At 54.4% G+C, this 14,784-nt stretch overlaps 1 protein-coding gene across 3 annotated transcripts in view; it reads left to right on the forward strand.

Moving 5' to 3' along the window:
- The window catches only part of AMPD3 (adenosine monophosphate deaminase 3), a 46,801-nt gene that overhangs the window by 26,360 nt on the left and 5,657 nt on the right, over positions 1 to 14,784 (forward strand). For all 3 annotated transcript variants that reach the window (XM_081154118.1, XM_081154119.1, XM_081154117.1), the window contains exons 6-12: positions 1,922 to 2,051; positions 6,143 to 6,337; positions 7,872 to 8,003; positions 8,549 to 8,712; positions 9,457 to 9,583; positions 12,206 to 12,369; positions 13,490 to 13,610. In XM_081154118.1, coding sequence (XP_081010244.1) covers positions 1,922 to 2,051; positions 6,143 to 6,337; positions 7,872 to 8,003; positions 8,549 to 8,712; positions 9,457 to 9,583; positions 12,206 to 12,369; positions 13,490 to 13,610 — 1,033 coding nt within the window. The remainder of the gene's footprint in view (positions 1 to 1,921; positions 2,052 to 6,142; positions 6,338 to 7,871; positions 8,004 to 8,548; positions 8,713 to 9,456; positions 9,584 to 12,205; positions 12,370 to 13,489; positions 13,611 to 14,784) is intronic.

Consider the following 14,784-nt stretch of genomic DNA (forward strand, 5'->3'; position numbering starts at 1 on the left):
TTTCTGCAACAATCTCCATCAAAGGCTGGTGCATTCTTAGAGATGGTATTACCTGTCCTGCATGCATAGGGGTGGAGCTTCTGTTTGCTGGTGGCCATCTGTGCAGCTTAGAATGGCTGTCACCCTTCTCCCCAGGCATGATGACAGCCTTGCAACTGTCACCAGCCCAGGGCATTCCTGTAGATGGTGGAGGAACAATGAAGGCTGTTGCTTCAGGTGTTGGGTTTTCTGGAGGGGAAGGTGTAGGGAGCCTGGGAACTTTGTGCCAGGACCCCCAGGATGCTTGTGGGCTCTGCTCGTGCTAACCGGGCAGGCAGTTGTCTTCTTGACTTTGGCCCCTCACTTCTTGGTGAGCACTCAAGCTAATCAGCAATGGAAGTTCAGCAGGACTGGACCCTGAGTGGCTGTGCTGGGTGTGCCCGGGCAGGACTAGGGCTCTGGGGGAGGGAGTTGGTGCTGGTCACCACTGAGGAACTTCTCTCTTGCTCTGCCTTTTGGGTCTTACTGAGAATGGCTGGCCAGTCTCCAAGGGAGGAGAGTGGGCTCCAGGGGATGGGCAGGTGGCTCTTGCTCCTCACTGATCTGAGGGCAGATAAGACCTGGGAGGGGGGCAGGACAGTTCCCGGGAGGCTCACCTCAGCCAGTGTGAGGAGCTTTGAGGGAAGGCCTTAGGAGAGAGGGAAAGAGGGTGAGGGTGTGCTCAGTGGCTGTCCTGCCTGGGAGGCTAACACCTTGGTGACCAGCTATTTCGAGCCAGAAGTCGCCTGTGCTGTCAGCTACTTTTCCGTCGTGAGCGGTCAGCAAGGTGTTTAAAAATACTTAAATTAATGTAAGTGCAGACATGAGTTATCTTGTGACCAGTCAGCAACGTTTGGACATGGAAAAGTGTGTATACTCGTGACTGGTTTAAGGTGAATCCTGCTGGGGAGAGGGCCTGGGCGAGATGACCTTTGAAATCCCTTGTGACCTGAGACGCTCCTGTGCTGCTCTCTGGGGCTCATCGTGGCTGACAGATGACAGGGCTGTTCCTGGGGCCGCAGCTGCTCTTTGTGAATGTCTGAGTGATGGATGCTAAAGGAGCTGCTGTTTGTGGGGGGCACAAGGAAGCAGGTGGCATGAACTGTGGTTGAAGGTTCCTGTGGCTGTGGGCACAGGCGTGTGGCCAGGCATCCGGGCTGCGTGCGGGCTGGCAGTTGGCCTCAAGCAGTGAGCACCTCCACCCACCCCCAATAGCTTTTTTGCCAGCTGGTGGGGGGCATCAGTCCCAGCACAGATTTCTGTTCTAGTAACAAACATCTCTACATTTCTCATCTGCCCACAATGAAACCTCAGAGTTGAGAGGTCCTTGGATCTGGGGGTTTGGGGGAGGCATTTGGTCAGAGGGTGGCTCCTTTGCATGCCAGGGTGGGCAGGTCACGCCTGAGAGTTTGGCTGTATTACTGATCTCCTGGGTGGAAGTTAAACTGCTTTCAAAGAATTAAAGGTGGCTGAGGATAGATGGTAGGAAAAGAAAAGGAAGGAGCGAAGGAGGGAGACTTTCACTGAGCATCCACTCTGCTCAGAGGCAGGCCCTTCACATGCACTGACCAGTTTAACCCTCCTGTTCACCTTGGGCATTGCCAGCTCCTTACTCATTCTGGGGAAATAGAGGCTCAAGATCAATTGCCTAAGCACACAGAGCCCGAAGTCAAAGAACCTGTATGAGGTTGCAGAGTCAGCTCCACTGCCCTGTACCAGCTGCCCGCTCATCTCAGAGCACACAGATGTGGTGACAGCTCAGCTGGGTGGGCAGAGAGCTGAACCGCCTCACCCCTCGCCGCCCCCTTCCTGACTTTCCACCCAAGGGGTCGGTCCCTGCGGACAAGCTGGAGAGCTTGATGACACTTCTCAACTATGGTTTCTCCCTCTTCCCAACCTGCAGAAAAACATATTGTCACCGGCGATTGAACTTTCTGGAATCCAAATTCAGCCTTCACGAGATGTTAAATGAAATGTCTGAGTTCAAAGAGTTGAAGAGTAACCCCCACCGAGACTTCTACAATGTGAGAAAGGTGCGTTCCTGGGCCAGTGTTCAGGCCCCTCCGGGTCGCCCTCCCGACCCACGGGGATGCCCTGAGCAGGTCTGAGGCTAGTCCCCTTGGGTGGCTGTCCTTGGCCAGAGCAGGTGCTGTGTATGTGCAGAAGGAAGCCCAGCATGTTGCCTTCTGTGCCTCAGGCCGTTAGGCCCGGATGGTACTTGGCACCCATGCTGTGTGCCTGTCGGATGCGTCCTCCTTCCTCGGAAAGTGGGCATGTCCTGTAATTGGTCGTGAGTTGAGGCCAGGTTGCTTTTAAGGTAGAGGGTGTATTAAATTCATCATGCAGAGAAAAGGCTGGTAAGCCCTCTTGGGACTTGGGAGTTTGTGATTCTGCTTCCTTTGGGATCAGGTGTATGTAAAGGCGTATGTGCTCTCTGTCCCTCCCCCAGAGTGGATGCGAGGGCTTGGCCTGGGCTCAGGTGGTAAATGTTCTCGGTCTTTGGCTTTTGCATTTTCTTCCATTTAACTAATATACAGTGAGGCTAGGGAGTGGTGCTAAGCATGGGGCATTTGATGTTGAGCAAGAGTCGCTTCCTGTCTACAAGAAGTTCCAAGTATTGTGACAGGAATGATTTTGGGGAGAGGCCGGAACTGAGCTGACTTAAAGAGTAGGATTTAGCCAGGGAGGGTGGGGTAAGGTAATGGAATGGATGGCATTCTGGGCAGAGGTAACAGCTTATGCAAATACCAGGAGGGAGAAAGTGGCATTCGAAGAGAGAGACTCTGAGTCCTGCGTTGGCATAACTGCAAATAGTGCATTGTGGCTGGAGCCCAGGTGTAGGGGGAGAGTCGTGGTGGGCTGTGGGGGGAGTGAGGCTGCAGAGGTGTGTGGGGCTCTGGATCATGCAGGGGCCTGTGGGTTTCTCAGAGGAAGCAGGGAGGCAGCTGGGGGATGGTGATGAGCTGGGGGAGAAGCTCAGAGGGAAGGGTGGGGATTAGGCTATCTGCCTGCAGGAGGAATGTCTGCACCTGAGTCACAGTAGAGTCATCATCTCCATAGGGGCCTCTGTCCCAGAGGGGGCCTCTGGTGGACTGCCCCGCCCTGGATCTGCTTTGATAAGGGAGGAAGGCTGGAGACGATGTGGCTCCTCTGGGAAAGCCCAGCTCAGGTGGGCAGCACTTAGCAATGGTAGACAGAAGGCTCCCTCTGGGAGGCCCCAGGATCATGTCTGTTAAGCATCATGGAGTCTGGCATGGACTCCCACTTGGATGGGATCCTTAAGAAATGAGAGTTTGGCTTCAGCTCATGGGCTTTGAGGCTTATGGAAGTGTTTGGGGATCTCCAGACAGAAGTGAAAGGATGTACATAGGTGCCACCTACCTGGCATTTTCACCTTCAAGCACCATTTGTTCCTTCTCTGTGCACCTTAGGTGTTCAGACAGGTGGGTGCCTCATTGTCTATGCCAGCTCCTCTCGCCCCTGCCCAAATGTACCTACATGTCTAGCACGTGCACAGATGGGTTTCCAAGCCCAATGCAGCCCTGCCCTCTGTGTGTGAATGCTCTGGGCCTGATTGCTTCCTGCTGCCTGGGCCGAGGTGTCCTTGCTCACAGCACTGGTTCTGACACTATTGGCTTCTGAGGTGGGGTCCTAGTGGCTATTCCTGGGCCAACCAGCTGCTCTCTGGCCACGATGTGGGAGAGCCCTTGTAGGGCTCATCCTCAGGGTTCCCTGTCACTCGGGTTAATTTGCTGTCTGGACATTGATGGCCTTGACTGCTGTGCTGTGACACAGTCGCCTGTTCTCTGCCACCACAGCCAGTCCCTAAACACAGGCCCAGGTCTGCTCTGAGTCAGGCAGTGTCTGTCCCTCCCTGCCTCCTGGGGGCTGGCTGTTTTATCTTCTCCTGGAAGCATCTACTATGGCAGGAGAGCTGGCTTTCTGAAATCCAGGATGGGCTGGGAGGGTGGCCTCCACATTCCCTAGGTGTCTGGCAATGTCAGGGGGCAGGGGCTCCAAGGCCGGACTCTGAGGGGCTGTGCATGGCCATGATGTGGGTAGTATTTGTGAAAGTACCTACAACATTGCAGCAGGTCATGGGTTATGGCATCATGAGGCCTAACCAGCAGCTATGTAACGGACAAATTATTTTCTGTTTAGAGCTAAGAATGGGAGTCTGAGTGTGCTTGCTGCTTGGGAGTTGGGTAGAATTAGGCGTTATCCACTCTGGTTTGTGTCATATCAGAGACAGCAAATGGGTTTCCTCTTCTGTGTCAAATGACCAATTGGGAGTGGCTGCCTCAGGCTGCTCCCAAAGCTTAGTGGAAAGAGGCTGTAATTGATTATTGATGCCCGCCATGGTATGGAAACGGTCAGTGTTGGCTCAGGGCCAGGCATAGACCAGCCCTGTTTGGAAACTCTACTGTTTGTTTAGACCTGGCTGTTAGGTGAAAGAAGGAATGCACTTGGATCTTGCAGTAAATTGAAAATACTGATATCCAGTGATGTCTTTTCCGTGTTCTAAAAATAATCATCTTGGAGATTTTAGAGTTTGGATGCTTACTGGATTGTAAAGTTGTTTTCCTCCCTCATCTTGTGACTCAGGAGGGTAAAGACAGACTGTACCCCCTGTGATGTGTCACTGGTAAGCTGGAGGACAGGACCAGAAGACCCAGAATGTGCCGAGTCATGCTGAGGTGGTTGGGCCCAGCTGTGTCTGGCTGCCCTAAGTCAAGCTGACCTTCTCTTGTGCATCCACATGAGCCCAGCACAGCCCTGAGGTGCCCGAGCCTTTACACTGTGCTTTTGGTGCTTTGAATTGGTTTGTTTCTCTGATGTCTACTGGTCTTTCTGAGTTAATGGCAGGAAGGGCCTTGATGAGTGAGTGATGTGGCCAATGACACAGGCTGGCTGGTATAATGCCCAGAGAGGTTCAGTAGATTAAATGTCTGGTTGGCATGTCTTGGAGATGCCCAGTCAGCATTGACAGCATTCCCGGGCCTGAGGTCAGCTGCCTCCTCACCCTGGCCCTGGCAGAGTGCCCAATTGGCCACAGCAGCAACTGCAGAGTGTCTCGTGGCAGCCAGCAGCACCCTGGCCTGTGAGGCGGCTGCCACTTTCCCTGGGAACCTCCCTTAGGCCCTTTGGGTTCTTGGAAGGGGAGCCAGGATGCCCACTGTGGCCTCAGGTTATCCTCAGCTCAGCCAGGGCTCTGTTTCTTTGGGGCTAGTAGCTGAAGGGAAGGCTCTGGGGGTTCCAAGAGAGATCAGTGGGTAGAGTGGGATTTTGTGGGGCATTTGGTGGGCCCTAAGTGTTATATGAGGATGTGGATATCATAAAAATTATTGGAACCTATTAATTATATTGGTTCATTCATTCATCCATCCATTGATTTAACTAATACATTGGAGCAGGCTCTGGGGAAGGTGCTGGAAACTTACATGCATCGGACAAGGTCCCTGTCCTTGAGGAGCTCCCTGTCCTAGTGAAGGGGTAGACAGGAAAATATTAGGGATCAGGAGGACATGTACAGTACAGGGAGAGTCTGTGCTGGGTCCCAGGTTGGGTGAGGGAGACTGTGCTGGGGGATCAGGACTGACTTTCTTGTGGAGGAGGTTGTAGGAAGCCTCCAGGTGGCTGAGACCGATGAGGAAAAGGGAGGAATGCCTGGCCCAGGACACGCATGGGCAAAGTGATGTGGGGTAGCGTGGTGCCTCGGGTGCCTGGAAGTGGCGTGGCATGGCCGGAGCATAAAGCAGGGCCGTGGCGGGTGAGAGTTAAGGCTTGAAGTAAGCCTGGAATCCCAGGCTAAGGAGCTTGAGCTGAACCTTGGAGACATGAGGGGAGTTGATGTTCTATTAACAGGAGTGGCTGGATCCAGTCTATGATTTAAAAATATCCCTTGATGCTGGAAGGAGGTGGATTGGGCAGCAAGGCTAGAGGGAGGGAGACCAGTTCCACAGTCTGGAGAAGAAATGGGAAGGGGGCATCTAGGCCTTGGTGGGGGCTGCCTTCCTGGCCCAGAAGGTGCTGAGGCTCTGCACGGCGCAGAGGGTTGGGTGTCCTAACCCCTGTTGCCAGAGGAGGCGGCCTGGCTCACAGGTTGGTGGGCGCCGTGTTGCAGGTGGACACGCACATCCACGCGGCTGCCTGCATGAATCAGAAGCACTTGCTGCGCTTCATCAAGCACACGTACCAGACGGAGCCCGACAGAATCGTGGCCGAGAAGCAGGGCCAGAAGATCACCCTGCGGCAGGTGTTCGACAGCCTGCACATGGACCCTTACGACCTGACTGTGGATTCGCTGGACGTCCACGCGGTGAGCGAGCCTCCGCCTGCGGCCTCGGGCAGCCCCGGCTGGGCACTCAGCTCCTGGGGAAGAAGCCACGGTTGTGCTGGGGGAGAGGCTGACTATATGCAGTTCCTTCTCTTCTAACCATGGAGACTGCGAGAGATCGTTCGGTCTCAGAATAACAGAGCTGGGAGCAGCCCTGGGACAGGGGAGAAGAGGATGAGGCTTGGGGTCAGGCAGGTCCCAGTTCTCATTCCACTTCAGTCACTTAGGGTTTGCGCGCCCCTAAGCAATTCACTTAAGCTTTTATTTCCTTGCTTATAAAATGCTAAATGCCACATGCCTATTGACATTTCAAAGTTATTAAAATACTAAATGATGGTGCAGCTACTGTAGAAAACAGTATGGCGTTTCCTCGAAAAGTTAAATATAGAATTACCTCACCATCCAGCAATTCCACTCCTAGGCATGTACCCAAAATAACTGACAGCAGAGACTAAAACATCAGTGCTTATAGCAGCATATTCACGATGCCCCAAAGGTAGAAGCAACCCAAGGACCTGTCAATAGATGAATGAAAAAACAAAATGTGGTATTAAAAAGGAATAAAGTACTGATGTCTGCCACAATATGGATGATCCTTGAAAACATTATGCCAAGTCAAAGGACAAGTAGAGTATGACTTCACTTGTATGAGGCACCCAGGGCAGGCGAGTTCATTGAGACAGAAGGGAGAGGAGAGGTTGCCAGGGGCTGGGGAAGGGAGAATGGGAGTTGGTGTTTAGTAGGTCCAGAGCTCCAGTTCAGCAGGATGAAGAGAGTCCTGGAGATGGAGGGTGGTGATGGTGCACAACAGTATGAATGTATTTAATACCACTGAACTGTACACTTAAAAATGATCTGTGATGGTAAATTTTGTGTTATGTATATTTTACCACAATAAAAAAACTGTGTTGCATAAACAAACACAACATTGAAGGAAATAAGGTAGAGAAGGTGCCTTATGAAGTCTAAGCAGTAGTAGGACACACTTTTTAAAAAAATATGTTTTTTATTGATTTCAGAGAGAGAAAGGGAGAGGGAGAGAAACATCAATGATGAGAGAAGCATTGATCGGCTGCCTCCTGCACGCCCCCTACTGGGGATCAAGGCCACAGCCCAGGCATGTGCCCTGACCGGGAATCAAACCATGACCTCTTGGTTCATGGGTTGATGCTCAGCCGCTGAGCCACACCAGCTGGGCAGGACACACTTTGTTGATTGTTCAATAGCTTACAATCCTCTGTTCACTTAGCCAGCCATGTTTTTAGCCCTAGTAGCTTAGAGCACAAGGCCCCCTGGCCCTCCTTCACAGAGGGCCTCACAAAAGGACCCCAAGGCTGACTGAGCGAGGGTACATGGTCCCGGCCCCAGGACATTCCAGGTTTTTATGCAAGAATTGACAGAGAAGGCCTCTTTTGGTGTGGCCCTGTGTAAGACCACCTGGCAAAGGCCTGGAGATGGGAATGTGTGTGGTGTCTGCAGAACGATGCTGCGAATCTGGCTGGTGGTCTCTCTCTAGGGCCGGCAGACATTCCACCGATTTGACAAGTTCAACTCTAAATACAATCCTGTGGGGGCCAGTGAGCTGCGCGACCTATATTTGAAAACTGAGAACTACCTGGGAGGAGAGTACTTTGCTCGGATGGTCAAGGTGAGTGGGCGCTCAGCTTTCCCAAGCCCTCCTCAGACACCTGCCAGCATCTGCCTTCAGAAGTGGGGGCGCTTATGGCCTCTTTGTCTTCTCCTTCCCAAATCCCTGTTCATCCACCGTCCAGCTCCAGGGAGGCTGAGGTGCTCAGGGGCCCAGTGCTCTGGCCCCGGCCCCCAGCTCCAGAGCGTGGGCAGGCTGGTGCTGCCTGTGTCCACCGCAGGCAGGGGGAGGGGGAGGGTGTATGCCTCAGGAGCACTCACAGCGTCCAGCCTTGCTGCCCTGTCTGTTTGCAGCCTGAGCTTGGCTGGGAGCAGCTGAGCTCCATGTGGAGCCGTGTCTGCTGCCTGGCCTGGTTATGCGTGTGATGGTGCAGACCCAAGGCCTTTCTCTCCAGGAAGGAGCCTCTGCTGAGGCGAGTGAGTACTTACTTGGCAGCAAGGTGATGTAGATGAGGCCTCCCCAGCCCGGGAGCAGGTGGCTGAGGGAGCTGCAGGATCCAGCAGCTGGGGTGCTCTTTGCCTGACCTGAGCTCTTCTTGGTGCCAGGAGGTGGCCCGGGAGCTGGAGGAGAGCAAGTACCAGTACTCAGAGCCGCGGCTCTCCATCTACGGCCGCAGTCCCGACGAGTGGCTCAATCTGGCCCACTGGTTCATCCAGCACAAGGTCTACTCTCCTAACATGCGCTGGATCATCCAGGTGCCTCGAATCTAGTAAGTGAGGCGGCCCGCTGTCTGCCTGCGCCCTGTGGGGCCTGTCCTGCGTGGGCTGTGAGTCTGCACTGCTGAGAGGTGGGACCTGTTCCAGTGCCAGCTTAGGCCTCTTCTCAGGGAGTTTCCTATAGGAAGGGGTGGGGGCAGAGATGTCTCTGTGACAGACTCACTCTTTAAAGAACATACGTGTGCAAATGCCTGGTGGGCACTGCTGCCTGTCTTCTTCTCGCTGCAGGATGCAGATGTCCTGTTGGGTGGGCATCAGGGTGTGAGAGAGCTGGTGGTGACCCACATTGCTGGCCCTCCCCTGGATCTGACTCAGAGAACACCACTGTCCTCTCTCCAGTTGTCTGGCTGATGTTGGGGGTTCGTGGTCCCTGGACGGGCTGGGGCCTGTGGTTTAGGGGAACTGAGCTGAGTGGCAGAGAGTTTGGATCACTGGGGAATAGGAGGACTCATCTTCTTGGTCAGCCTCAATCCCCCCACCCTCTCCCATTGTGGCTTCTGGCTTGAGAAAGCTCTCTGAGGGGCTTGGGTGGGTGCTCAGTTTGCCAGCCAATGCCCAGTAGTGCAGACGTCTCCGAGAGGTGGAGAGGAGAGGAAGGGCTCGTGTTCAAGCCACATCTCTGAATCTACTCTGGGTGTTTAAATGGGGACACGAGCTGCCTGAGGAAGTGACTGAGGTTGATCTCGGGCCAAGGGGGCTGTTGGGTCCACTTTAATCATTCTCTTCACTTTCCCCAGTGACATATTTAGGTCAAAGAGGCTGCTGCCAAGCTTTGGGAAGATGCTGGAGAACATCTTCCTGCCCCTTTTCGAGGCGACAATCAACCCCCAAGATCACCGAGAGCTTCATCTCTTCCTCAAATATGTAAGTGTGGGTGTTGCCCCAGGGGATGTGCTCAGAGGTGGAGAGAGGAGAGGGTGCCCCGCGGGTCGATCAGGCTTCCATTCTCAGATCTGTCACTCCTGTGCCACAGGCATGGGGTTGGCAGTCCCAGAGGCTCAATTTCTAAAATAACAGCCTCTCCTCAGGGGCAGCTCTGGCCTGGGGATGGGGTGCTGGGGCAGGCAGCAGGGAGGAAGCAGAGTCAGTGCCTGTCCAGGTGGGGCTGGAAAGACTGGATCCTGCCCTAGCAGCACTAAGCAGCAGCCTCCAGCTTTAGAAATGCAGACACCTCAGCTCTCCTGCTTTTGCCTAGAAAGATGGGCCTCACACCTCAAGTACACAAGCCCCACACAATATATTTATCTTCCATGTCTGGTTAGTTATGGGAGAGGAAAGAAGGGACATAGGAGAGACCTAACCAGAAAGGGCATAGGGGGGCAGGAGCTGGTTGCTTGCTCTGTGTGCCTGGCATAGAGGTAGCTGGCAACAGTGAGGAGCAAGTTCAGTATCTGGTGGAGGTTATGGGGTTCATTTCTGACGAGGGGGCAGGGGTGATTGTAGAGGGCTGGGGTCATGGGGGAGGGGGATTAAGTTTGTGTATGTGTGTGTATGTGGTGGGGGGCTACCAGGCAAGGGTTTGAACAAGCTGAGGGACATTGTTGAATCTATTTTAGACAAACACCATCCTGGCTGCTGTGTGGTGAGTGGCCTGGAACAGAAGGTGGCTGGAGGTGGCAGACAGAGGATGGGGGCTTGAACTAGCCGTAATGGCTCCATTGTTGCTGGCTCCCCGCTCCAGTGGTCCAAACCCTGACATGATCATGCTTGAGCCTCATGGTTGCCCTACTTTACACCATGGCTGGTGTTCATAATAAGCAGCATTGTGTGCTAGCTGTGTGTTAGACGCTGTGTTAGGTGCTCTCCAGGGACTGTCCCATTTAATCCTCACACTAGCCCTGTGAAGCTACCAGCTCCAATTTATACATGAGGAGATAAAAACTAAAAAGTGGCAGAACTGGAATTCATATCCAGGTGCCTGACTCCTGAGCGGGCGTCATTCTCCCCATAGCACACTGCCTCCTAAATTGAGAAAAGCGTGGCGTAGGCAGGAGGTAGGCCAGGACTCCGGCAGTGTGTGGGCAGGGGTGTGGGTTGATGGGACCTGGGCAGCGCCTGAAGGTGAGCTAGAGGGAAAAGTCCAGGGGCATCTTGGTGCCTGGTGTCTTGGGGGCGGTTGGTACGCCGTTCCGGGACCATTGTTGACAGTACGGGAAGAGCAGACTTGAGGAGGAGAGGAAGAGTTACGGTTTGGACATATCTTGTGCTTGAGGCCCATGGGAGGTCCAGTTCAAGGCCTCGCATTGGTTGGGTACAGAGCTCAGTAGAGGGGCTGACGTTACCCCAAGCTCTGAGAGTCCTGGTGAAGCTGGAGCCGGTGAGCACAAAGCAGAACTGAGGTCCTTCCTGGTCCCCACAACTGTCCAGGCCACGCTGAGAGTTATGGTGGGGACCCTGTCCTTCCTTTGACATATATGGTTCTGACAGGGAAGATTCTGCCAAGACCCTCATGTCCCTTGCTCCCTTGGGAGAGGCTGGCAGACCTAGCTGGGCCGGTTGTGGAGTGAAGTGAGCAGTCTCTCAGTGCCCCCTAGAGCAGTGCTGTGGCTGAGCGCAAGGAGAGCACATTAGTGAGACTAACCCAGGTACTGGCCGAGAGGCTGTGTCCTCATAGGTGCGTGTTGTGGTCAGGGCCTGACCTCTGGGAGCAGGTGACTAGGAAGCCTGTGCCTAGGGTGGGGCCCCCCAGGGGTATAGTTTGGGCCCCAGCTGAGGTGAAACTGGAAGGACAGGAGTCTCCTGAGCTTCTCTGACCTGGCTCAGAGGCAGTTCCTGGGAAAGCGTTGGTGAGTAGAGCTACCTCCTCCCAGAACCATGGCTCAGCCCTGCAAGGGGCTGTATTGGATCGGGCCCCCCGTGGCCTGTTTGTGAAGCATCCAGGCTGTTTTTTGTGGCTACACCTGGGTCATGCCCTTGGGTGTACTCCACCTACAGCCCCAGAGTCCAGATACTGAGCCCATTTAGGCTCAGAGCCTGGTGGTCTGCCGTGGGCAAGCTGCTTAAGCACTTTGGCTCAGTTTGCTCACAGCCAAGCCCTACCTCATGGGGTCACTGAGTATTAAATCAGTTGACGTGTGGTAAGTGCTTTGAGCAGGGCTGATGCATAGTGTGTGCATGGGACGTGCCTGTCCCCTTTCCCCTCAAAGCTGGTGTCGCTGCTGCTGGTGGTAGTGGCTGCTGGCTACCCTGGCCCCGTGGAGCGATGGGCGGTGTAGGTATGGCTGCCTCACTGTCCACCTGGCCCCAGTGTCCCCTCACCATTGCCACCACCCACGGGCTTAGCACTCTGCAGCCTGGCCCTCTGGGTACCTTTGGAAGCCCTGGAGGAAAGATGGTGGCGTTGTGCCCACTTCCCACCCCTGAGGGCACTGTGCCTCAGGCTGGCCCTGGGATCCCCAGCTGAGGTGGGAACCCTAGAGGACTGGACTGCAAGGTCTCTGGCAGCTCATCTACCTTGGCTTGATGTGGGACCCCTCATCCCGCCAGGTGACAGGGTTCGACAGTGTTGACGATGAATCCAAGCACAGCGACCACATGTTCTCGGACAAGAGTCCCAACCCGGACATCTGGACCAGTGAGCAGAACCCACCCTACAGCTACTACCTGTATTACATGTATGCCAACATCATGGTGCTCAACAACCTCCGCAGGTGGGTGAGCTGGCCCTGCACCCACAGACACGGGCCCTCACACCTCAAACCCAGGGACATGACCCGGCCTCCTGCACAGGGCCACCTACACATGTAGTCGTGCCCACCACCACACACACAATCGATCATACATACCACAAAGCCAAACTCCATGCCTGTACACACACATTCACATGCGCGCCCACTAACACCTACACGTGTACCCCATCCCTGATACGATACAGACATAGGATGTGCCAAAACACATGCATATTCACTTGCCATACACCTAGTGTTCACACAGGCAGTCATTCATGCAACAAATTATTGCACCTGCTATGTGACAGACATTGTCCTAGGCACTGGGCACACTGTAGGGAAAAAAGCAGACTAAGCCCATCCCCTCATGGAGCTTATGTCCACTGGTCTTACATGCACAGGCTTCCACCAGGGCTCACGCACAGATGAGGCACACGTGGCGGGAGTAGGGTGCCCAGCGCACAGGACACTGAGCCATCCATTCCTTTCTGCAAGTCTAGCACCCCTCCCGCCCCTGCTGGGCCACAGGGCCTCACTAGCTCAGCTAAGTCAGCGCTAGTTTGTGGGGGTGGAGGTTCTGAACGGGACTCTGATGGAAAGAACATGGCCTGGTGTTGGGTGGGGGCCGTCTGGGCTGAGCTTTTAGACATGGGGCTCTAGCTCTAGCTCTGTTGCTAACCTGCTCAGTGGCTTCTGATGTCTCACTGTGGGTTCTCTGGGTTTGTCTGTTTGTGTAACAGAGAAGTTGGACTCAATGATTTCTCATGGCTTTTCCTGCTCTGAAGGTCTATAAAGCTGGGTTACAGGCCTGGTGAAGAGGGGAGGGGAGGAGTGAATGGAGGACAGGGCAGGATCTCTTTCTGCCGCTAGGCCCCCTCTCTGCTCCCCAGGGATGGCATCTCTTGGCTCTGAGGCATCTGGGCCTGGCCTCTGCATTTTGGGTCAGTTTCCAGGGTGCCCAGACTGTGCTCACCCTGCCATGGGTGACTGTCTTCCCTGCAGCAGGCCCTGAGTTAGGGGTGCACGCCCCAGCCTATGGGGTCCTGGGCAGTGTGGACCAGGGGCCCTCACTGACCTGGAGCCTGCCTCACTTGTTCTGCAGGGAACGAGGTCTGAGCACATTCCTGTTCCGGCCTCACTGTGGTGAGGCTGGGTCCATCACCCACCTGGTGTCTGCTTTCCTGACCGCCGACAACATTTCCCATGGGCTGCTCCTCAAGAAGGTAACCGAGCCATTCACAGACACCTGCCCTTCAGCGACAGTCCTGCCCTGGGCTCCCCTGGGGGGGAATGGGATCTCCTGGGCTCCTGTTTGCCCCCTGAGAGCCTCTAGCCAGTGATGCTAAAAGGCCCGGGGCTTTTACCGGGCTGGGCTGGGCTGTCTGTAGTCATCTTGGTTTCATATTTAATTATGAAAGTAATATTATAAATATAACACAATTTGGATTTCCAAAAAATGGAGAAATGGAAAAAAACCCCATATTGCTTTAGTTTTAATAGAAACAGCCATTTGTAGTGTTTTGGTTTTTTCAATTCCATTTTTTTCCAGAGCATATTTCTAAATGCTCGTTATAATAATGAACACAGATTTTTGGTTCCTCTTTGTCCCTTAACTTTAACAAGCAGTTTTCTGTGCTGCAACGTAACATGTATGCTCCTCGTTCCGAAGGCTGTTGGAAGGATGGCCTGCCGTATGGTCGGCCCGTAATTGATTCAACCAATCTCTAGTTGCTGGACAGAGTCCCAGCTTTTCGCTGGTGTAAATGCTCCCACGAACGCTGTGCATTTGGTCTGCTCCATCGCTTGAATTGCTCCCCTAGGGACGGTGTTTGCTCACCCTGCTCCCCTGCCCTGGTCCTGGGAGGTCTAACCACCTGTCACGTTTCTGTGTGGGGTGGGTGCCACATCAAAGGAACCACTCTGGCCCAGTCAGGCCTGCCCCTTCCCACCTCCGAGAAGCTGCAGTGTTTATAGTCTCAGCCTGAATGTTTGCAGTCAAAGCAGCAAAACCACCAAGCGGGGCTTCTTCTGGACCGACCACTTAGGGTCAGTGCCTTGGGGAGGGGAGCGGAGTGTGTAGGTTGGGTCAGCTGGGCATGCAGCCTCCCTTCCTGCCCTGAGCTGTGCCTCCACCTTGGAGGCAAGAGGGAGCCCTTCCAACACTGGGCAGGAGAGCAGTCCCGGGGAGAGGTGGGCATGTGACGTAGGAAGGAGGTGAATGTAGAGGTCAGGGGAGGGGGGGGTGAGGTGTTCTGGCTTTGGGGAACTCGGGCTTGGCTGGGGACTGGCAGACACTGCCCAGACCCCTGGCTTCCACTGATAATGCTTCTCTCCTCCCTTCCTCCTCTCCACCTTCTCCCCTCCCCCCCCTCCCCCTCTGGCCCTTGTCACCTGAGT

The sequence above is a fragment of the Miniopterus schreibersii genome (assembly GCF_964146895.1).
Source record: "Miniopterus schreibersii genome assembly, chromosome: 12".
Taxonomy (NCBI): Eukaryota; Metazoa; Chordata; class Mammalia; order Chiroptera; family Miniopteridae; genus Miniopterus; species Miniopterus schreibersii.